Source organism: Miniopterus natalensis, chromosome 14 (genome assembly GCF_054644295.1).
Source record: "Miniopterus natalensis isolate mMinNat1 chromosome 14, mMinNat1.hap1, whole genome shotgun sequence".
Classification (NCBI taxonomy): Eukaryota; Metazoa; Chordata; class Mammalia; order Chiroptera; family Miniopteridae; genus Miniopterus; species Miniopterus natalensis.
The window spans coordinates 44,747,563-44,770,849 of record NC_142094.1 but is presented as its reverse complement, the minus strand read 5'-3'; the positions used below and the strand labels follow the sequence as shown (position 1 = coordinate 44,770,849).

General features: G+C 52.9%; 1 protein-coding gene across 2 annotated transcripts in view; it reads left to right on the top strand.

The window, feature by feature from the left end:
• The window catches only part of SH3PXD2A (SH3 and PX domains 2A), a 205,676-nt gene that overhangs the window by 158,331 nt on the left and 24,058 nt on the right, over positions 1-23,287 (top strand). For both annotated transcript variants that reach the window (XM_016219894.2, XM_016219893.2), the window contains 2 exons: positions 18,888-19,001; positions 22,584-22,667. In XM_016219894.2, the coding sequence (XP_016075380.2) occupies positions 18,888-19,001; positions 22,584-22,667 (198 nt within the window). The remainder of the gene's footprint in view (positions 1-18,887; positions 19,002-22,583; positions 22,668-23,287) is intronic.

The window sequence follows — 23,287 nt, the reverse complement described above, 5'->3', positions numbered from 1 at the left end:
TTCCATAACCTCATCCTCCACGTTCCCAGCACTGACCTATATTCCCTGGCCTGCTGCAGGGGAACGGTCAGGGTGACCCAATTAACCCAGTTGCCCCAGGAAGCCTGGTGGGAGCCAGTGTTCACTGGGGCTCCCCATCCTGGGAGCTGAGCTGTCAAATCCCAGCAAGTGGAGGGAAGCTTCTGGCTCGTCTAACCCTCAAGTTCATTTCTGTGTATGTTTGAAGTATGCTATATGAAATTATTGGGAATTTTTGTTTCATTTAATTGCCTCAGCATTTACATTTCCCTTCTTAGGCACCTCTCGGGCTCATGCAAAAATGCATTTGCCTCCCCTAAGCTTTTATTGGACTGGATTATGGGGAAGTGGCCCAGGCACCACGGGAGGTGAGAGAGAGCCAAACTCAGGGAAAGAGTGCCAAGGACTGGCCATAAAGTGAACGAACCACAAGTGGATTGGAGACTGGTGTGCTATGATTGCAAATCCCTCTCTCCTGTTATATCTGGCCCATCTGCATTGCCACGGTCCGCCCTTGGATCACTGAGTCCCAGAACCTTGTGTTTTAAGGAATGTTCTAAGCCCAGTGGCCTGAAGCCTGCTTGTCTGTTTTCTTAGACTCCTGCTGGCAGGTCATCAGAGAGGTCAAGGCCACCTGGGGAGTGCCTGTTCATGCCAGATAGTAAGGAATTTGAGACTTTTTTCAAGGTGACCTCTTTCCAAATCAGAATATTTTGTTTTACAAGATATGAGCCTGTAGTTTATAAAACATGTTGGTAAGAGAAAGGGCAGATGTTGACATTCCATGTTTCTGAGGCAGAAATTGAAGCCCAGAGTGGTTAAGTGACTTGCCTTGGTTTGCACAGCTGGGAGGTGGTACACGGGCTTCCAACACATACTGTTTATCCAGTGTTTGGAAATCTGGATGTTTGGAAATCTCTTCCTTGTGGATTTTACTTCTTTGGAATGCCAAACCCAAGAGTGTTCTCCTGCGTGTGTTCCCCAACCACAGAGAGCAGAAGAGTAGAGCTCAGTCCTGCTGAAGCCCTGGCTGAGGTAGGAGAAAGGCCGAGGGGAGGGTCAAAGGGAATGGGAGCGTGCTGACTCAGTTTCCTGTGGAAGAGTTGTGTGAGTGTTCCAGCGTTTGGCTCAGCCAGGACCATGCACCAGGTCTGGGCCTGATAGGTGGATGGGCCAGAAGCACCTGTGGTCTCCCCAGAGATCTGCTCACCAGGGCTGAGGGTGTGAGAGCAGAGCCTAGGCTGTACCTGGGCAGTGCTGGTCAGGTCCCCAGCACACTCTGCCTACCCCTTTGTCCAAATAAATAGACCTATCATGGCCCCTCTCCCAACTCCACAGGGCCCAAGGAGGAGCTGCCATTCTGCCTCCTGCCCCTCCACCATGTCTTTCAGTATCTCAGCCCTGTTTTAGTGAGGTCCTACACACAGGAACTGCTTTTATAAGGTACAGTTTGCTCATTCAGTCAAGAAACACGGAGCACCTACTGTGTGCCCAAAACAGCTGTCCCTGCCTTCCCATCACTGGAGGTGATGGCATTCCAGCCCTGTCTCTTATCTGCAGAATAAAGGCCAGATGCAGTGAGTCAGTCATCTTCATGGTGCACCTACCACGTGCAAGGGGGAAAGCACAGTGTGGCTGGGTGGGGTGGTCAGGAAAGTCATCTGGAAAAGTTGGGAGGGAAGGAGCTGAAGGAGGAAGCTGCTCCAAGCTGAGCGAACCGTAATGGCACATGCAGAGGTGTGGAGGGCAGCGTAGACAAGCGTGATCTGAAAGCAGTGCCTAGGGCTGCCTAAGAGAAGACGCTCACCCAGCAGCGAACAGGCTGGAGGCGCAGCTCCGAGGGCCTTGAAGGGCCTCACATGTCAGGTGAAGGAGTGCTTTCCCTGTCCTTCCTTGCTAAGCTGGGGGAAACATTTCTGACCATCTGCCTGAACCGTTCCTTTGTCAGAAGAAGAATGGAGCCTGGAAAAGTGAAGCCACTTGCCCAGTGTCACACAGCAAGTTCATGGCAGGGCTGTCACACAGCTGCGGACCCTTGGTGCAGAGGTGGCCATCTCCAAGGGTCGTTGGCATCTCCCAGCACCACTGAAGCCTGACCGCCTGCTTAGGGCTGGGTGTACCCCAGCTCACCCCTGACTGAGGCCCAGCCCCCACCCAGGTGAAGGGAGGAGGTGAGCAGATGCCGTGGCTCCCCAGCCCTGGGCCCCTCAGCCTGGCGCTAAAGCAGGAGCCTGGAGACAGGCGGCGCAGAGGCATGCCCCAGACTTGGAGGCGCTTCCTGCATATTGTTCAAACAGACTCTTTTTTCATACATTGTGACTCCCCCTGTAAGGTCATCTTCAGAGGCCCCAACTTGAGAAAGCAGACTCCCCTGTTTAGCAACATCACTTCTCAAGGCCAAGGTAGGGCTGTCCCACTGGCTGGCTGTGGGTCTACCCCAAACCAGAGGCTTTTGTTCCTCCCTGCCCCCAGGAAGGTGGCGAGGTCGCTGTTGAGGTTGGCCAGACCCCCAATCCCAGGGTTTCTGGACTCTCTGTCTTTCTCATTTATTGTCTGTACTTCGAACAGACGTCCTCTCAAGGCTTGAGCCTTCTCTGCTCATCGTGCCATCTTTTTTTGTGGCAGGATTTTGAGCTGCTGCCATCAGGATGCACCCATTGCAAGGCCTGGGTCTCCAGCCCTGCACCAGGGCCTGCAGTACTGGCTATAGGCCAACCCTCCTGTGCATGGCCAAGTGACCTCCCTGTGCTCTGGGAGGCTTTCTGCCAGTTCCAGCCACCCACTGCTTGCTCAAGCATTGGGTCAAGGGACTTGACGCCAGGCTCAGGGTGTCCTCTCAGTGGGCAGAGCGACAGTGTGCCCTCATGGAAAGAATGCCAGGATTTTAGGAGGATCTCAGTCAGTCTAGGTTCTAGGCTCTGCCACCCACTAACCAGGTGGCCTCAGGAAAGCCACTTTACCTCTCTGAGCATCATTTTCCCTTGCCTGTAAAACGGAGGTGTGATTAGCAGTGAAGACAGTGACCTCTGATACCATTCCCCTGATCTTGCTTTTAGCCAGGTAAGAAGCAGTCCTTTCATCTTCATGGTTCTGGAGTTCCTCAAATCCCCTCTAACCTCTGGGGCTCTGAGGAAAAGCCAGTTTCAGCTTAGAGGGAGCAGGCGAGGGGAATTTGACCATGTTGGCAAGCCTGCAGCCAGCTCTCCCGAGCAGCCAAATGGGTCACTGGCTGCAAACGTCCCTGGGTTTGTAATGATGATCACAGGGCTCGTGGGCTCCTGGACACCTTGGGAATGGGTTTTGTGAGGCCAAATGCTTTGCAGATTAAATTTCCGGAGAAAGAGCAGCTGAGAAATAGTCTTGAGCTTTGCTAAGCCACTTCTGGGCTATGGCAGCAAAAGGGGTGTGTGTGCATGTGTGTGCGTGCATGTGTGTGTGTGTGCGTGCGTGTGTGTGTGTGTGTGTGTGTTTTCTGTAATAAAAGGGAGAGGTGTAGGCAAAGAAGGAAGACAGTCCAACCCCCAGCCTTCCTCTCTCCTGTTTGCATCAGCCGATGGGACTGCTGCTGCTGTGTTGTCCAGGATGGTGCTGGTGACAAGGAATATGATTAGTGCTGTGGAATTTCATGGTAGGGGTTGGGGGTGGCTTGTCCCCCCTTTTTAAAAATAAAGCAGTGTTTGAGGAGTTGCCCTGGAAAACTGCTGAAAGCAGAGAGGCTGACAGGCGTTTTCGGTCATGTCAGCCGAGGACAAGATTATCCAAGTGAACGAGGGTGTCTCTCCCCGTCAGCGGTGCTGCAGGGTTCCAGGGACATCCTGCCAGAAAGCGAGCAAGGGGCCGTAATCACAAACAGGCCGGGATCAGTTACAACCAGAAGTATTACTTTAGACTCTTGGCTTTGATGGGAAAGAATGCAGCTTCCCTTGCCCGCCTCCTCCCTCCTTCTCAGGTTCAGGCAGATCTGTGAAAGCAATAGCTCCGGGGCTTAAAGAGAGGCCAAAGCTCAGGCCAGGGAGGGGTCTCCAAGGCCCAGCATGGTAGGGCTGCACCAGCCGCCACTGGGATTGGGGGTGGGGTTGCCTGGCCTATTTGCTGTCCCCATTCCTCCCAGGGGTAAACTGGAGAAGCCCATTTTTTCGGAGTCTTCCTTGTGTACTGGGGCCTCCTCACCTCTATCTTGCCCACCAGCCAAGTGTCCTGATCCTTCTACACATTTAAGCTGGCGTTTTACGTGTTTACCATGTGCCTAGCACTGTGGAGAGGGGAGAGGTCAAGTGGGGATAGAATGAAACTGGCTCAGCACATTGGAGCCAACTGACCCGCCCTTGAAAATGAAAAAATAATGGGGTTCTCACCCCTCTTAGTCCCAACAGAGCCGTGGGAGCCCTGCTTCTCACCCCCCTCCTCCACCTCAACCAGCACCTCCTAGGCAAGCATCACATCTACTCCTTCATGCTTGAGTATAAAAAACACTGCACTGCTCCCCAGAGTATTGACTGAGGGGCGTACCTCCCCCTGGCATTGGTAATGGGAGCAGGGCCAGGTTGGCGAATGCCTAGACCTCCTTGCCAACAAAGCAAGGATTTTAACTGTTCCTTGGAGAAGAGGAAGGAAGTTGACCTCATCGTGAGGGCTTTGCACAGGGACCGTGAGTGTCCAGAGCTCCTGCCTCAGTGCCTCCCTCACGAGTGTTCAGCCCCATTCATTCTTCTGCTTTTGAGCCCAGCCCTGTGTCCCGGCCTCACTACGCAGACTCTGAACTCGCCTCCTTGGACTTAAAGGGCTTCCCTTTTGATGGGACCAGAGCCACTGGTCAGCACTGATGGGGCAGCTGGGAGGAGGATTCTGGACCCCAGGGGCTTAGCTTGCCTTCCATACCCCTTTCTCTCAGAATCCATGGGACTCACCACCACAGGGGCCCTTGGAGGAGAAACTTTATTCTAGAAGTGGTTTCAGGGTTGGGGGCCCTGGATGGAGTCAGAGCCAGGTTGGGTGAGAACTCTGATCCAGAGCCCAGGACAGAGTGGGAATGGAGATATCCACATTGCTGTTTAATGGACAGGCCATAGCTGGGGAGCTGGAGCCAATTACAATATTACTTCTTGGGGAGTGAAGTTATGGCCTGTCACAGCCAAGGGCTGGAACTTAGCTGGAGTATCTTGGGCATATTTAAAGAGAAGGAATCTTCATGGCCTGCCTTGACCCCCAGACATCTGTTGTCTTACTCTATCCAGGCCTCCCCACCTTAGAACCGCTTCTAGAATGGAGTTTCCTCCCAAGGGCTAAGCCATGGTGGGATGACCCCACGGAGGCTGGGAGGTGGGTATATGGAGGGCAGACAAGATCAGAGACTTCCCAGCTTCCTGGCCCATTTCCCTGCTGCCAGGTACCAGGATCTTCCTGTTGATCATAGTGGGGTGTTGATCAAAGCTGGGCCTCATTCAGAACGGAGAAAACCAAACCAAGCAAACAAGTGAGTGTGCAGTCAGGGGCTGGAGATCAGGCCTTCATTGAGTCCCCAGCCTTTATCCCCTGCTCTGTGCCAGGCATCAAGGCACAGAGCTAAACAAGGAAGGTTTGATCTCCGTGTTACAAAGCTGACAGTCTCATGGGGAAGTAGAGTTACCTGCTTTTAACCCAGCTGAGGGGACTGCAGTTGATGGTGTGTTTTGAGGCAGGATGGTGACTCTCTGCAGACCCCTCCGCTTTGGGTGTTGGGGAGTGCTAGGCACCAGAGATTGATAGAGATAGAAAGAGCTCCGTCACTGATTGGTGTTTGTGAGTGTCCGTCACACTGCCTGACCAATTACTGTAACTGTGGGAGTCTAGAATGAGCCATCTGGACTAGGGTTATGTATATCTGGTTCAAGTGTGGCCTTTTCTCCTTGGATTGGGATGGGACCTGTACTAGATCAGCTCTTAGGAACTAGGAAGACAAGATGGTATCCAGAGTCAGGAGCACAGAAAGGGAAATGGGGCAGGAGAAGCTCAGAGAGAGAACCTGTGCCTAAACCACCACAACCCAGTGGGGGCTTCAGGGTGGTTAGTCCAGTGCCAGGGTATTCAAGGCTCAGGTGAAGCCCATTCGCTGTTTCCTGGAGACTATATTAGAAACTATGGGAAAGGCAAGGAAGGGATCACTGAAGGGCCTCCTATGTATTAGACAGCAAGCCAAACAGCATCTTCCCTGTGATCACCACCACAGCCCTAGAAAGCTCAAGCAGTACACCTTCCATTTTACAGATGAGAAAGCTGAGGCCCAGAGAGTTCTTCCTTACACACACTGCTGCCTCCTGGTTCATCCTCTGCAGTTCCCTGGTGGGGAAGCTATTTTTAGTGTAGCTCTCTCCCCACACACCCTCTGGGGCTGCCCGGTCCAGAGCTGTGAGTTGCACCCACCAAAAAGGAGGGCTTTGTGTTTCCTGTATGAGAAGCTGGGGCACCAGGAGTCCCTATGGAGGCCTGTGGCCAGTGGGGCTGCTTTGAAAAGCCTGGGGAGGGGCCGCTGGTCCCTCTGCATTCCTCCAAGAACCTCACCCAGGGTGTGGGCTTGTCCTTTGGTGCTTGACCTGTGGCACCTCCTGAGCTTTGCCTTTTCATTCCTGTAAGGGGAGAGGCCCAAATGAAAATGGCCCAATTGGGTGTACGAGCAGACTGAGAGCTGGCTGGTGGGAGTATTAGCTTACTGGGTGATCTCCGGCAAGTTACGCAATAAGCAACAAAACTGTCCTGGCCTCAGGTCCTTGTGCGCAGATCCCCCTAGGTGAGCTGTGAGTCAGAGGTAGCTCCTGCTTTCGGGGCGACTGGAGGAGGGAACACTGCCCAAGGGCTAAACAACTGCACTGGATTCTAGCAAGGCAGGGGCCCTGGGGCCAGAGTGGTGAGAGTTGGAGAGAATGTCCAGCGCAGACCCCACACTCACCCCTGGAGCTAGACTCAAGATACTGAGGCAGGAGGGACTGTGGTGTAGATGGAGGAGCCAGAGAAGAAGGAGGCAGCCTTGAGCTCATCTGTCAGTGCATTTCATTTTCAGTAACTGCTTACTGGGTCTCTTCTCTGCCTGAAACACTGAACCGGGTAGGAGGCTCCACAGGATGCCAAGATGAGCAAGACTTGGCCTTTGTCCTCAAAAAGCTTCTGGTCAAGCTGGGGGCAACAGCTAACCCAAACCTAAAGTCAGGGTGCCAGGGAAGCACAAGGGCAGGAGAGCAGAATCCCAGCTGTGGGGAGTCCCAGGAACGTTGCAAAGATGAAGCCTGGGCTCACTGATGCATCTGAGAGTCCATCTGAACCCTGCTGGGTGTGCATAAAAAGCAAGCTACAGGGTCCCGTCCCCCCCCCCCCCCCCCCAAGACCCCATGAAAAGCTGTGTTCAAATCCTACTGCCACTGAATAGCCAGTGTGTGGTTATTTTTGTTTCTCAGTTTCCCATATCTATAAAATGGGGATATTTTGAAACTGTGTGACTACTGGGAAAGTTAACTGAAAGACAATTGTCAGGTGGCATATTCATTTTCTTCACTTTTCTCTAATACACAGGGATGGGGTGCCATCCAGTCTGGGCAGTAAGCTGTATCCAGGGCAAAGTTAGGAGTCCATCAGGTTCCTGAAATTGCTCAGAATAATAACCCCTCCAGCTCTGTCTACCTACAACCCAGAGACTTTTCAAAGTATTTTCCCCATCTACTGTCTCAGAGTAACTCTATAGGGGCAAGTAGGGCAGGTGGCTTTGTTTCCATTTTTCAGAAGAAACTGAGTTTCAGAAGGATAAGTGGTGCACGCAAGATCTCAGAGCTTCTAGTGACCAGCTTGGATATGAAGCCTGGGGCTGCATATTGTTAACCGAAGGCTCCTTCTGCAAGATCAGTGTTGCCCAGATAGGGGCTCATACAAATGTCGGTGGGCACAGTATTAAATGGCCTTGAAATCCCATCGTGAGAATGTTATTTCCTTTCAGTTCTCTTTCACTCCAGGCTGGGTCAAGGGGAAAGGCTCCATTTGGGGCTCTTGCTGATGCTGTTTGTTTGACCTAGAGAAAGTCTGGCCCTAGCCCTAGTGTCTTGCTAGAATTTGCCTTAATACCATGTCAGAAGTCCATAGCATTGTTTCAGCGTATGTATTTTTGTAATTATCTTCTATTTATGCCAAGGGATACTGGGTTTTAATTAGTGTAGGGTAGGAAAACGTCTTTTTTAAATACTAAGGTATTTAAGTTTTGTTTTTTAAATAAAAACACTAGTATAGGTGCTACTTGGGTATCTTAATTAGATATCTGGTACTCTGTAATGCCTGAGGTTTGGGAAACACAGTTACAGGATCTCAAGCAGGACAAACCAGGTGACCCTCCTTCTCCCACAGTCTCCTAGGGTGATACAAGTGGCTCCCAAATTCCAACTGGGAAAGGAGCCTGGAAAAGCCTTAGCAGTCGTGGTGGCTGCTCCCCACACCGCCTGGAAGAATCCACGTTGTCAGAGAGCTGTTGACGTCAGGCGGTGCAGGATTTTGCAAGGCCTCTACTTAAAATTCCCCAGAAATTAAATAAGGAGGGTTTGGAGGGAGGAATGCCCTAGACAAATTGTGGGGTGGGTTTGTTTTGTTTATGGAGATGGTCTTTAAAGTTGAAATTGCCCCCGTTTTATTTTTTCCCCAATTGAAGAGGGGCTGAACTCAGCTGGAAAGGAGGAGATGGTTGTCAGCCTAAGGCTTTCTGTTGAAACCAACTTGATTCTGGGGCCAAGAAATAAATCTCTGTTTTTAGCAAAGAAAGAAACAGGAAAAAATATACCAAACTCTTAGGCACTGAGTAAGTTAATTAAAAGAGAAATATTAGTATATTTCAAATGACTGGTCACAGCTAAGAGGGTCTGCTTAGCCCCTTTCTCCAGACTGGAAATACAAGGCACCAGGCACAGTGCTGGGCACTCTCCATTCTTTTGTTTTTGATTTCTCACCACAACCTGGTTAGTACATGCTGTTTAATATTGTCATCTCACTAATGAGGACACTTCAGCCTCTTTCTTGAACCATTTTGAATGGCCAAGCATCATTCTAGTCCGAAGTTGATTTCTTTGGTTTGGTGGCTCAGTTGCTTGAATGTTGTCCCATACGTCAACTGGTCGGTTTCCTAAAAATGTAGCGCACGCAATACCATGGTACACGAGTGGTTTTCAGTGGTACAGAGAAGCAGTGTTAAATACTTCCGCAACGCACAGTAAGAAAAGTTTGTCCCATTTCAGTTCCCTCCCAAGCCTTCTGATTTATCTCAGCTTGATCGTCAACTATCTCTGACCCCTGTCTAATAAATCTCCCTTTATAGCGAAGAGGAAGCTGCCTACAGGCGCAGCCTCTTCTGTTGCACAACTCAAATTGACTACATTGCTTTGTTCTCTATAATTTTATGGTTGGGGCCGGTGGTCCTAGCTGTTTATTCATGGTGGCAATCTGGAGTTTCCTAAACAAATTATTTTCTTGAAGTTAAAAAAAAAGGTGGCCCAGCCAGCATGGCTCAGTGGTTGAGCATCGACCTATGAACCAGGAGGTCACTGTTCAATTCCAGTCAGGGCACATGCTCAGGCCGTGGGCTCTATCTCTAGTGGGGGGCGTGCAGGAGGCAGCCGATCAATGACTCCCTCTCATCATTGATGTTTCTATCTCTCTCTCCCTCTCCCTTCCTCTCTCTGAAATCAATAAAAACATTTTTTTAAAAGGTGGATTGCTTTAAATATATATATATATATTTTACTATGTGAACCACAGTGTATGCAGTTCAAGGATATGGCAAAAGTCGTGCTTGGTGTGGAAATATCTGAGGTTGGAGAAATGCTGATCCAAAGTCACTCTCTCCTGGCAAAGCTCTTGGATAATATATTGTGCCAGAAAACTCTGGGTACCACTACCTCACTCTACCATGTGGGCTCGGAGCTTGAGGGAGAGGCAACATGGAGGGGGCTCCCGAAACCACCTGTCAGCCCCCTGCTCTCAGAGGGGAGGGCAAGTGCGGGGAAGCCACTCCTGTGACTCTCCCGAGAATCAGGTCTGCTTTGTAGACACTGGTGGACGGAGGAGAAGCAGATGACGGAACTGGTTTCCCAGCTCATCTGTCAGATAGAAACTTGGGGAACCTAATAGAAAGAGCAGGCAGTGTTGGTCTCTTTCTACAAAGGTACAAAGAAATGGAGTCATTTTTTTAAGGGAAGCTGTATGGATGTTGTACCAGGAGTGAGACCTGGGCACTAATCCTGGCGCTGCCCCTTCTTAGGTCAGTATCTTGGGTAAGTCACCCAGTCCAGGTATGTCCTGAAGCAGCCTAAGATTTCATAGACTTGGGGACAACTTACTGGATTTACAATCCCCCAAACTCCAGGAACCTCCTCATCCTTGCTGCCAAGTAGGGTGATCCATACAACCCAATTGCCCAGGACATGCCCAGTTGGCACCTGGTATGTTGGCAACCCCCATTCATTCCCAAAAGTTTGGACAGTAAATTATAAGTTCACTGTACTAAGCCATGTCCTTTTGCCTCTCCATTTACTACTTTTCACTGTTAGATCTGACCTGTCATTACTATCCGTTCAGACCTTTTTTGGCTCCAGATCCTGGCACAGCTTTTGCTAAGAGATGGCGCCCTCCCACGGCACCTCCCTCCTCATGCTGGGACTGATGAAAACACCCAATAGCCAGGTTCCCAGCAGAACCCCTGCTCTAGGTTGTAACCAGGGAATCATCATCCCCCTTCAGATGCGGTCAGCCATCGCTGTAAATCTGTCGGTGCCGGCCTGCGGCCCCAGGGGGATCATGAGAGCCCAAGGCCTGGCCGGCTCAGCTATGACACACATCTCAGACCCGCCAGCAGTTTGCTTATCAGCATCCAGTGTGGCCTGGCCCCTTCCTTCCTGTAGAGTCTTTCTGTCCAGCACTGCCTTGATCACTAACTGCTTTCCAGGCCCTCCAGCCATCCCTTAGGGGACCCAGGTGTCACTTGATCAGGACCAGCTTTGAGGTTGCTGGTCTCTACTCTAGAATTTACCTTCTTTGAAAGTTAGGACCTTTGCCCGTTCTGTGTCCTCTGGCTGTGCTCCGTATCTGTGCCTCCCAGGATTTCTCACGGTGGCCTGGCAGGCTCTTGTCAAGTGCTCTCCAGACCTTTTCTCACGGCCAGCAGGACCCATTGATGCTCCCTCCATCTCTGCCTTGGGTCTGTTTGCCTCCACCCTCCCTCAGCGCTTTTCTGTCTGACCACCCCTCTTCTGAGAGAAAGTCCCCAGCCACAGACAGGAGTCCAGCAGACCCCCTTCCCCGTGAGTTGGCCTCAAGCACAGTTCTCTCAGTGCCTTTGGACTTGCCTCTTTCTTCCTCTTGCCCGGAACATCAGGGGAAATGCCATTTTGTTACCCTGTTTACTCAGGGGTCCACTTATGAGGCTTTAACCTTCCTGATGTGATTCTTTTTTTTTTTTTTTTTTTATATTAAATATATCTTTATTGATTTCAGAGAGAGGAAAGGAGAGGGAGAGAGAGAGATAGAAACATCAATGATGAGAGAGTCATTGATTGGCTGCCTCCTACACACCCCCGACTGGGGATCGAGCCCGCAACCCGGGCATGTGCCCTTACTGGGAATCGAACCCTGATCGCTTGGATCCTAGGTCCATGCTCAACTGCTGAGCCACGCCCGGCTGGGCCCCTGATGTGATTCTTAGAGGTTCACACCCCGTGGTCTGCTCTTCTTTCACAAGTTCCAATCAGCTGCCCCCAGAACCCCCAGTCCATCTTCCAATGCCTCACCCTCTGTGACCACATCTCACCCACCGTTTGCATCTTTACAGATGTGTTTGAAAATACCATTTTGCATCTACTCCCTCCTGAGCCACCTTCTTTTAAGGAATCTGTGACCACAGGCTCACACCTCCGTGCTCTGCTTTATAATGGGGTGGATAGAGGACAGTGACGTTGAAAGTGAGTGTCCCACTCTCTTTCATCTGGAAACATCCCCACCATAAAGCATCGTGAGGTTACTGGGTCAGGCTACACCATTCTGCCTGTCCTGTTCCTCCCACCAGATTGCCCTTTCCCCTCCCCAGTCACTGAGAGGCACTGAGGTCTTGGCTCCTTCTTTAAAATAACTGTGGTATGCACTTAAACTTTAACAATAGCTCTTTGGTGTGCCTTGCTAGGATTCAGGTACTATTCTGAACACTTTTGCTAGATTAACTTATCTATCCCTTATAATGCAATGAGATGTAGTTACTACTATAGGTCCATTTTACAGGTGAGGAAATTGAGGCAATTGCCCGAATTCATGCATCCAGTAAGTAGCAGAGCTGAGATTTAAACCCAGGCAAGCTGGCTCTAGAGCACTTGCTTAAAACCATGATTCTCTTCAACCTGTGCCCCCTTTCTGCCTGCAGATGCTCATTAGCCAGGCCTTCTCCTGGGTGCCTCCCATGGCCTCAGCCTGCCCAGACCCATCCCTGGATTTCTGGGCCAGTCCAGTGAGGTGGGCAGGCTGGAGCAGGGTTGGGGGAGGGGTGGCAGCATCCCAATTCTTGCTGTCTTCTTGCCATGGACTCCACAGAGCCTTCCAAACTGTGACGTAGCAGCTTGTGCTAATGGTCTTGGAATCCAGGCCTCAGGCGCCCAGGGAAGGTTCTGGGGCCCTGGTGGCCTGAGAGCCCCATCTCAAGGAAGGGGAGGGTGTGAGCAACAGGGACGGGGATAGGTGCCAGAGGTAGGACCAGAAGACCGGGTCAGGCAGGAAGGCAGAGGACTGTGGGGGGGTGTATCAGGAGAGTTTGGGGGAGCCTCTCACCCATTCCTGTTTGCTTTGGACCATGGAGGCCACATGCTGTGAGCTAGAGTGTGTCTTGGCAAGAGGCTCAGTGACAGAGCCTTCTGACCAGGGGAGGCCTGGCCGAGGGTGGCCCGCCTTTCGTTGTTCTTAAAGGCACAGCGTGCCATGGGCAGCCCACATTTCCAGTGTCTCTGGGCCCTCTCAGATAGAAGCCTCAGATCTGCCCCAAGGTCATGAGAAAGGGGTCAGGCTGGGTCCAGGGCAGAAGCAGTCCCTTAGAGCCCAGGCTTGTGCCAGGTGTGTGGTGTGGCCAGGTGGGAAGCAGCCCCCTTCTTCCTCTGCAGCCCCCTTCTTCCTCTCAGCATCTCCCCACCTCTGCCATTTGGTGCTCATAAATTCTTACCCCATCCTCTCCTCCAAACTGTTCCAAGGAAAGAACGTGGGAATGCCTGGACACATCCCCTCCCAAAGGGTCCAAAACCTGAGCCAAGGCAAGGTATACCTCATGAATGGAGGCAGGTGTTTCAGGCCTGGGGCTGTGCCTCAACTTGTCCTAGCTCCATCTCCCAACCTCCCTCACCCAGACACCAAAACCCTTCTCCGTGGCCTGGGCGTGCAGTAGCACTCCACAGAGCTCCACTCTGGACTAACTGGTGTCCATGTGAAGGAGGACCTGGAGGGAAAGGAAAGGTGAGGCTGGGAAGTCACCTAAAGGCTGCTGAGTTCTCCCAAACTCCAAACTTTGACTTCTGTCCTGCCCGATATCCTCTTGCTGGCACCCAGGACAGTGGGTGGAAGCTGGCCCTCCCCTGCTGGCCTCTGCCAGTGCACAGGTTGTGATTGCACCTTCCTGTGGGCCTTGCAGGGAGATGGGGAAAGAATACCTGAGTCCAGACTGTGTGTTCTCTGCAGTGTCCCCTTGCCTGACACAGGGCCTGGCAGGTACCAGACGCTCAGTAAATACTTGGTTATTGAGAATGCCATAAGTCCCTGATCCCAGGTCACTCGGTAGGCAGATCAGACCATCCTGGTCTGGTGAGGCCTGAGGAGGGCCAGTGACCTTTTCCAGGTCACCCAGCTAGTAAATTGTGAAGCCAGGATCAGATCTGAGCTCTGTGTTGGAGGAGGGGCTAAGAAGTGCCTGTGGGCAGAAGCCTGGGGTGGGCAGAAGCCTGGGGTGAGCAGGGCCAGGAGGGTGGGGAGAGTCAGGGAAGGCCTCATGGAGGACAGTACCTCAAAGGATGGAGTGGGGGGATTTCAGAGGGAGAGAAAGGGCAGGGTCCCCTGCCCCCACCAGCTTCTTTGTCCTGGGCTCAGCTGTGACCTCAGAAGCCTTTATTAACGTCCTAATTGTGTGCAGCTGGTCTTCTCTGGCTCTAATGAGCTTATTATCCTCTCTCATTAAGGAGGCCTTTGTGGCCTGGTCACCCTGGGGACAGCAATGGCCTGGGAGTGCCCGTCACTTCCTGCCTCTCCCGGCTAGGCTCAGCCCCCTCCTGGAGAGACTAAGGCCCCCAGCCCCTCACCCAGGTCATTCCATCCTCTGTCTTCCTCCATCTCTGCCTCTGTCTCTGTCTCTGTCTTTCTCTCTCTGTCTCTGTTTCTACCCTTCCCATCCCTCCTCCAATGCCAGCATTGGGAAGCCCTAATTAGAGTCAGTTTGAGAGGACTTTGACATTGGCCAAAGAACTGAAGATTATGCTCAGCCTGGAAAGAAAGAGGGTCTGGCTTCTGGCTTGAGCTTTTTTCTCTTGGGGCTGGGGGCTCTCTCTTCCCTATCTGAGATGGTGGCCCCCCTTCCCTGCCCTGAGCTGGAGGTACCTGGTCAGGCCACCCCAGTGTTGCCTTCTCCTTCCCTTAGCCTCTGAGCCATTGTGAAGTGGGCTCTTATTGAGGCCTCGCGAGCAGGGCTGGCTGCTATGTCAGGTGACGTTGCTGTTCTTTCTGGGCCTCTGCCTCCTGGAAAGGGCTGGGCCCTGGCCTGTCAGCCAACCTGGCTGAATGACATCCTTCTTCTGGCCCTGTGGAGACATGGTCCTCCCAGAAGGAGAAGCCAGAATGAGGCAGCTCTCAGTGGGTTGGCCAGCTGCGGTTCTCCCAGATGACTGCCCCACTCTAGGGCTTAGCCCCAAAGATCAGGCCCAGACCACACAAGGAAGGTATTTCCTGCATGTCCAGTGTGTGTGGCTCCGCTCTCAGGGTTCCCTTACAGCACTTTCCCGTTCAAAGGAATGGACATGGTAGCTCCTCCCTCTCCTGCCCCGTCTGAGGGGGCATCTCAGAATAAAGGCAGTCCAGGTGGGAAGACCTGCTTGGGCATGGCTGCCAGGCCAAGGGTGCAGGGCTGTGCTTAAGGGGTCTCTCAGCAAGCTCAGCCCCTTGAGGGTTCCCCACCATCCTGCTCTACCGAATCCCGCCCCCAAAAAGAGGATGCTTCTCTTCCACCTAGAAAGCAGGATGACTTCTCAGGAAAAGGCCAGGTCTGGCCGCCAGTCGGGTAACAGCCGCTTCCATCTGGGCACAGTGGTGGCTACTCGTCAGCTCAAAGCTAACTCCATTAGTAAAACCTTGCTGTCTTCCTCTCCCAAGAACAGGGGCTGGTAGGATGGAAGAAGGCCAGCAGGGGCCATCTGAGAGTTTGGACCTGTCTTCCTGGGGACATGAAAAGTACAAGAGGTAGCTCAGGCCGGCCCCTGGGCATCCACAAGAGCTGGCCACCTGGGCTCCCACATCCTATGACTTTAGTCCTTCATTCAGCAAAGCTCATAGCTTCCCTTTAGTGGGCGCCTGCTGTGTGCCAGATCCCATGCATTGTTCTTTATCATATCCCATCCTCATACTAGCCTGCAAGGTAGATGGTAGTCTTCCCATCTTACAGATAAAAAAACCCAAGGCTCAGAAAGGTTAGGTCACTTTCCAGAGGCCACAGAGCATGGAAGTAGCAGGGATGGGATTCAGACCCAGGTCTTTGGCCCCAGAATTTAGGCTCTGTGTCTCAGTCTTTTCATCTGCCAGGCTGCTTTCTGCAAGCTCAGCTTTGCCCTAGAGACAAAGTAGACATGGATGGTACATACATTCTCAATAGACCAATCCTCAGTGTGCATGAGCAGCTGTGAGTCGTGGGGTTGACTCTCTGGACACTTGAGATTTGGAGAAGGCCGGTTCGGAAGGGCTTCCTGGAGGAGGTTAGGACGGGAGAGGGGAGGCTATAGGACCTCTGTCCTGGGGAACTGTGTGAACAGAGCAAGAGCCAGGCCGAGGATGGCTCTGAGACATGTTGGGCAAGGAGGAAAATCCCAGGGATGTCTCCCACTGGGCCGCATTTCCCACCATGCTTTGCTACCACAGATTGTATCAGCTGAGGAAAGAGTAAGGAAGATAGTGCCTTTCATTCTTCTGGAGCCCTTGAAGGCAGCCCCACATGCCATAGGTTAGAGTGAACGCCTGGGCATGCGCATGCATACACACACATCTGGGTCAGTTCACCAAGCCAGGCTGAGGGCTCCTGGTGTACCCCTCAGGCACAGCCACCGCCCAGCCACCCATGGGTGCTGACTCTTAGTCTAGGAGAATACCAAACAGCCACCACCATGCTGATAGTTGTGCAAGGTTTTTGAGCTCCAACTCTGTCCAAGGCCCCAAGCTAAGCTTCTTATATCATTTATTCACTTTAACAACCTCGGGAGGTAGGCTTCATTAACTACTCCCATATCAGAAAGGGGAAACTGAGGCTCAGAGGTTTAGCAATTCGTCCATGATCACACAACTAGGAAGTAGTAAGCCAGGACCTGAATTTGCGTTGTTTCCCATAGACCCCTAACTGTTACCCTCCCCCCAGAGGACCCTCACCCGTACACACACTCAGGTACACAGAGCACATGCCCAGCAGCGTGGACATACCCACTCACAGACAGGTGCATATATAAAGCGCCAATATCCAGGGACACACGTTCTCAAGGAGCCACCTCTACCCTCGTGCACAGCAGGTGTGTACCTTATCCATTTCTGTGGTGGTTAAGAATATGGGCCCTGGAACCAGACCGCCTAGGTTTGAAGTTCAGCTCCTAATTGTCATCTATCTCTGCCTCAGTTTCCTCATCTGTAAAGTGGGGGTGATGATGAGAGTAATACTTGTTTCATAAGATTCTTGAAGATGAAATAGTCACGTATATAAAATTAGTGCCTACCACTGAGTGCTCTTTTGTTTCTGACCACGATCGTCATCACTTATAATAAATGCGCAGACACACCTACAGTGTGCCAGGTGTATGTAGATATGTACTTGGACATAACCCACCTCCCATGTCCTCAGAAATACATAGCCTTGTCCACACCCCCCCACACACACACTCTCAGCCTCTATCCGCAGGAAAGGACTCCAAGTGCATTGGAGGTGAGCCTGGGAGCCCCATGGGGCTGGCTGACACCTGAGTTCTCTTGGCCAGCTGGCCATGCTCAGGAGTTCAAGCTCTAATTGCTCCTTGCTGAAGCAGCAGTGACTTTGGTCAGGAGCCCCAGTTGCAGCAATTGATGTCTGAGCTGCTGGCATCTGGCACCGGCCTGTCAGCAGCCGTGGGTGGCGCAGCCCCAGGGAACCTCCCTCAGAAGCCTGTCTGTGTGACTCGTGCCAGGGTTCCCAGGAGGTCCGCATGGAGCCGGGTGGACACCTCTGCCCATGTTCACTCATGCCTACCCATCTTTGCTTGGTGAAGGTGCCCATAGCCAAGCCAGTAGCAAGTTATTCTCTGCAGGGCCTCATGCAGGAGTGACCCGAGACAGAGACACATAGCCCAGCTCTGCACATTTAGGGCTGGAGTGTAAAAAGCCCAGGCCATTATTCTCAGGCAAGGTTAGCAGGGACCACCAGGCCTTGAGGATGATGAGGGTCTCAGCCCCAAGTCCTGGGGGTACAGCAGGAGAGTAGGATCCTAAGTTGCTACCTTAGGGTAGGGAGATGCTCATGGTCAGCTGATAACGTGGCCCAGGCTCCCCAGAAGCTTCTGGTGCAGCAAAAATTTTGAGGTGCAAAGGACTCAGAGATAGCTCTGGCACATCCAGGGGGCACCCAGGCAGTGTGAGCACCATGCCACCCTACTCATTAGTCACTTCAGCCAGCCACACATTTAGCTTTTCAGCAAGTCACTGCCCTGTCCCGCCTGTGTTCCAGGCCTGTGCAGCAGAGGTAGAAGGAGGGCCAGGCCAGCCTGCCCTGCCCCTGGGAGTTTCCCTGCGCCAACAAGTCCAAATCTGTCTTTCCATCCCAGATTCCTGGCTCCTGGGGGAAGGGAGGGAGCAGAATGTACGTGGTAGGTTTCCCAAAGGGTGATGCAAGGGGTAGGGGAGATGATGCCACCAGCAGGGAAGAGACCTAAATCCTGGGATTGTGAAACCCTTGGAGCCAGGGGCCAGCTCCCAAGATGGCCCTGGTGAGTGGGAATTTGAGCAGGGACTGCTTACCCAGAGCTTGTTTGAATGATGAATGAATGAACCAATGAATGAAAAAAGAAAATGAATGAGCTTTTATCATTTGGCCATGACTGTCAAGGGTCGCTCAAGGGTGCAATGCCCACTTACTGTGATTGAAATGTCAACACACTTAAGGGCAGCTGTGAGTAGCACAGCTGTGGAAATGCCACTGACCCATGATAGGAAAGGGGAATAGTGACCATTAGAGGGTATCCCTGAGGCCTTTATCGCTGGATACTTTTGAAGCAGAGAAAGCAGCCCCACTCCCGCCACACCAGGGGTCCTAATTTACAGACCCTAAAAGGTCTCAGGGTTTGGCTGTTCCTGCAAGGTGACTTTCACACATTGGACATAGGATTGTCTCAATATTTTGATTTTTTCATCAAGCATTTGAGGAAGTATGCATCCCAGTCCATCGGGCCCTTCCATCAGGGAGCATGTTAGTCCATCTCTTCTTAGCCAAGCACAGGCTCCTCCAGGCTGGACATGGGCCAGGCATTTCCCGGGCTCCCGGGTTGTCTGGCTTTGTGCCTTCCCCTCCTCATCCAGGCCCCCACCACCTCTGCCATCCCTCTGGGTTCTCATGGCCCTATTCTCTCTTGTCCCCTCTGCAGGCTGGTGGTTCGTGAGCACCTCTGAGGAACAGGGCTGGGTCCCTGCCACCTACCTAGAGGCCCAGAATGGTACTCGGGACGATTCAGACATCAACACCTCCAAGAGTGGGGAAGGTAAGAATCTGCAGGTTATGAGGGCTGGTAATAAGGCAGGTTCAGGGAGCTGGCTGCCCCTAGGATCACTGGGGATGGGTACCCACCCCACCCCTGGCCACAGGAATGAGCCCAACTCCTGGAGGCAGCTTTCCCATCTTCTCCCTAAAACCATCAGAACCCCTGAAGAGGGCTGGGCCATGTTCCAACCCTCCTTTCTCTCTCAGACCCACTAGCTCACCTCCCATTCCAGGCCCGTCCCTGCAGCCCCCATGTGGGGCTAAAATTAGAGGGGAAATTCCTTTGGGGTGTGGATCTCAGGGTTTGGCAACTTTGGGGCAGAGACTGGGAAGAATAGTCTTGGGGCTAAACCCCTGAAGCTCCCTATTCCCTAAGAAGCCCTGGGTTCCTCTGGGGGACCCCACAGAGACCTCCCTTTGCCTACCCCCACCCACAACTCCTGAGCATGTGTTGCTCTGCTCAGAGGCCTCTGCTCCAGTATCTGTTGGTCTAGCTGAGGGTGTAGACACAGAGGGCAGGTCTGTGAATCATTTCTCAGTGTCACACTCACCAAGATGTGGCTCCAACCCCTGCACCATCAGCCTTTCTGATTTTCTAGGTTTTTCTAGTTGCGTTTCAAAGAACCTTCCCCCAGGCCAGCATTGGCCTGGACGGCCTATCTGTGGACTCAGGTATTCCCCAGAGCAGGCTGCCAGAGCCCAGCAAGTGTGAGGCACCCTAGTTCCCACTGCCTGCTTCTAATGACTTCCAAACCTCCCATGTCCTGGCAGCAGGAACGCTTGCCCTAACGGTCAGTGGGGACGGGCCAAATGGGCATGTCTGAGAGCCAGGGGTATGGAGGCCTGCCACCTGGGGCTCAGGCCACCTCCCAGGCCTACACCCGTGCTCCCCCCCTTCCCATTGCCCAGGCCAAAATAAGCAGCCCGCCAAGCGCCAGCTCCTTTTTCATCCTTCCCCTAAATGTCCGTTACTCGGCAGGCAGTTGGAGCCCCACCCTTCCTCCTGAAATGCTTTATTTCAGTTCCTTGACCAGAATTGCAGTCCCTGCAGTGCTTATCCACCTTGTGACAGGTTTCCAGGGACTAGGCCCCATCAGGGAGCGCCCCTGTGTTCAGGCCAGGTGCTCAGTCCTTCCTGGCTGTTTCCTAAGCCCTAGAGTGGAGCCTGCACCCCATCTCCCCTCTGGTTCCATTGCACTCTGCAGCAGTAGAGGTCTTGGCCCTGAGCTGCATCTGGTCTAGTTTGTCTGCAGTAACCAAACTCAACTCCTATCCAGTTCCACATTCTCGGGGGCGTCCCAGGGCCTCTCAGAAATAACAGCCCCTTGAGTGTACTGAGGTCTGGCTCACTCGCAGGTGTTCAGCTGGTGCTTTACATGCCCTCACCACTACCGTTGTGGGGGTGAGGGGACACTGTTGGGATCCCCATTTTCCTGATGCCAGAACTGAGGCTTCGAGATGGTTAGCTATGTGTTTGTCTTCGTAAGGCTTCAACCCTGGTTGGCCTTCGTTGCTTTGTGGTCCTCACCACCGGGCAGCATGCCTCTCCATGGAACATTTAGCTTGTAAGCAACTCTAGGAGCGTATGTGCCATTGGAGCCCCGCCTGAAAGGCTATGCCAAGAGTGTCAGAGCAGAGATATTAGTAGATGATGGAGGAATAGGACACTGAGTGGGCAGAAGAGTGTCCAGGGCAGGAAAGAGCCTGAGACTTATATGGACACAGATGCCAGCCTGGTTGGAAGACAGAGTGGTGCTTGGCATAGAACAAGCAGTAGCAGGTTGTAGAGGATTTTAACTTTGAAGAATCAGCAGCCATTTGTAGGTTCTGCATTCAGAGTGTGTGTGTGTGTGTGTGTGTGTGTGTGTGTAAAACCCAGGGTGACCCTTCTGAAAATAAGTTGTTCTGCATGCTTTTGATAGGACCTGTCTGCCAGTACTCCTGGCAACATTGGGCAGCTGTGAAGTCCACCATCACATCTCCACCCAGCCCAGCTCTACAGAAGGGCTCAGTGCTCAATACCCCAGGTCCAAGACCCCAGCAGCTGTGGTGTGTCTGCCAGTCTCTCTGTACCTGCAGCCATGTAGCTAAGAGATTAGCCCACCCCTGGTCTCCTCTCCAGCCATCTCTACCCCAGCCCTGTTGCCATCCCATCACAGGTCCCCTGAGCCCTAGAGATGGAAATTGAAAGCCTTTGTCCCATCAAAGCTTCCCTAACAGCTCATGCTGTCAGAGCTCCTCCAGGTCTGGCTCGCACAGGCCCTGACCTACGTTCCATAGAGCTCGTTCAGTCCCTTGCTTTGTTTCATGCCAGGGCAAGTGGTGTCAACTCCAATGACAGACGAGGAAATAGAGGCTTAAGAGAGGGAGGGCAGCCCGCCCAGGGTGATGTAGAAACCTGGCAGTGGGACCTGGACTGAATCCACACCTCCTAACCTTTTGTCCAGGCCTCCTGCTTATAAGAAGCAGGCCACTGTCCTCCTTCCAGGAAAGCAAATATTTCCCAAGAAGCTTTGGTGGCATTTGGCTCAGGTGTGTTCGGACAGTTTTGCTGTGGCTCTGCCTGCCTCCCTTTCCCAGACCTGAGCATCCCAGCACCCTCCTCCTGTACTGCCAAGAGGTGGGAGCCAGTTGGAGCCCTGGAGTCCTGGTCTGGTGTCTGTGCCACCTGGTGTCCCATAGGAAGGCAGGTGGCATCTGGAGCTGGGCTGAAGCAACTAGATGATCAGTGCAGGGTATACCCCAGAGAGGGTGGGCTGGACGAAAGGGGCCTGTAGCAGTGAGAAGCAGGGGAAGCAGCTTCTGTCCTCAGAAATTCAAATGGGTAATGTGTGGAGAGGAGCAGAACCAAGGCCTGTGGCCTTCATGTGAGCACTTCACTCAGCACCATTTCTTAGGGATCAGCCATGTGCGTGGCCTCATGGTGGGCCCTGGGGATGCAAAGACACAGTCTTTGCCCTCAACAGACTCGATCCAGTGGGGATGACTGTGAAAGCAGGGACATAAATGCAGAGCAGTAAGAGCTATAAGCTCTGTTGAGGATGGGACCCCAAGTCTCTCCTGGACATGTATATCCTTCCACACACGGTGCCTGGCTTGTGGTGACAGGTTCACAAGCAGGACTCGGTGAGTGAGTGAGTGAGTGAGTGAGTGAGTGAGTGAGTGAGCGAGTGGGTGGTGGGGCTGTAAGCCCCGGTGTGATGGGGCCCCACACCGCCCCAGGAACTGGCACTGCCCAGCAACAGGGGGAGCAGTGGTCTTTCCCTGGGGCCGCGGCAGAGGGTCATCTTGCCCTGACCGGAACCAAGGGTCCTCGTCAGCTCCCAGGTGCTGGGATTCTAAATTCTCAGCCTGTCCCTGGCTCAGGGCAAAATCTTCGGCTTTGGTTGAGTTTTCCCCCACATGCCAATGATGTCACTTGTCAGATCTGCCCCTATCCAGCAGGTGTGTGCCAGCTGCTGACCTGGGAGTGTGACCCTTCCCTTCCATCATCCCTTTCCCGCCCCATCCCATCTCATCGTCATCTCCATTCTCTCCACCGGTTCCTGTCGGCCACGTGTTCCATCGTCATCTCTCACACCAGTGTCCAAGAGACGCAAGGCCCATCTGCGGCGCCTGGATCGCCGGTGGACCCTGGGCGGGATGGTCAACAGGCAGCACAGCCGAGGTGACCTCAGGAGCCAGCTTCTCAACTGGAGCTGCCGCCGCTTTCTCTCTCTCACTAACACCTCTCCTCCTCTCTGGGCTCTGCCCTGTGACCTCCTCCCCCAGATCCACTAGCCAGGCTTTTCTCTCGCCTACTGCAGCTTTGGGGTGGGTGGGTATGGGAGCTGCTTGGGAATTGGGATGACATTGGAGGTGGCTCTGGTTTCTGTCAGTGTCCTGGGGGTGGGGGTCATGGGACCTAAGGCACAGTTGTGGGGGCAATTGGACTCAATGAAAGGCCACATTTGCCCTGGGAACTGCAGATTAAGAGAACTGAGTGTTTCTGAATCTCTTCATGGGCCATTACACACGTGCGGTGCACTTCATTGCCTTCCTCCTCTAGGAAGGTGCTCCCTTGGCCAAAGCTGTTCCAGCATTGCTTAGGGACAGAGTAGGACGAAGGACCAGCCCACAACCCACCTCCATCAGCCAGCTCCCAGGAAGCTAGAAAGGGAGCAAGAGCCAGACCCAGCCTGGCACCTCTGATGGTGGTATTGGGCCAGCCAGGAGCCTCCAACATCTCCAGCACTAGCCATTGGGACTGGGAGTGTGGGGGCTGCTGATCAAGAGGATTTCAGGGAG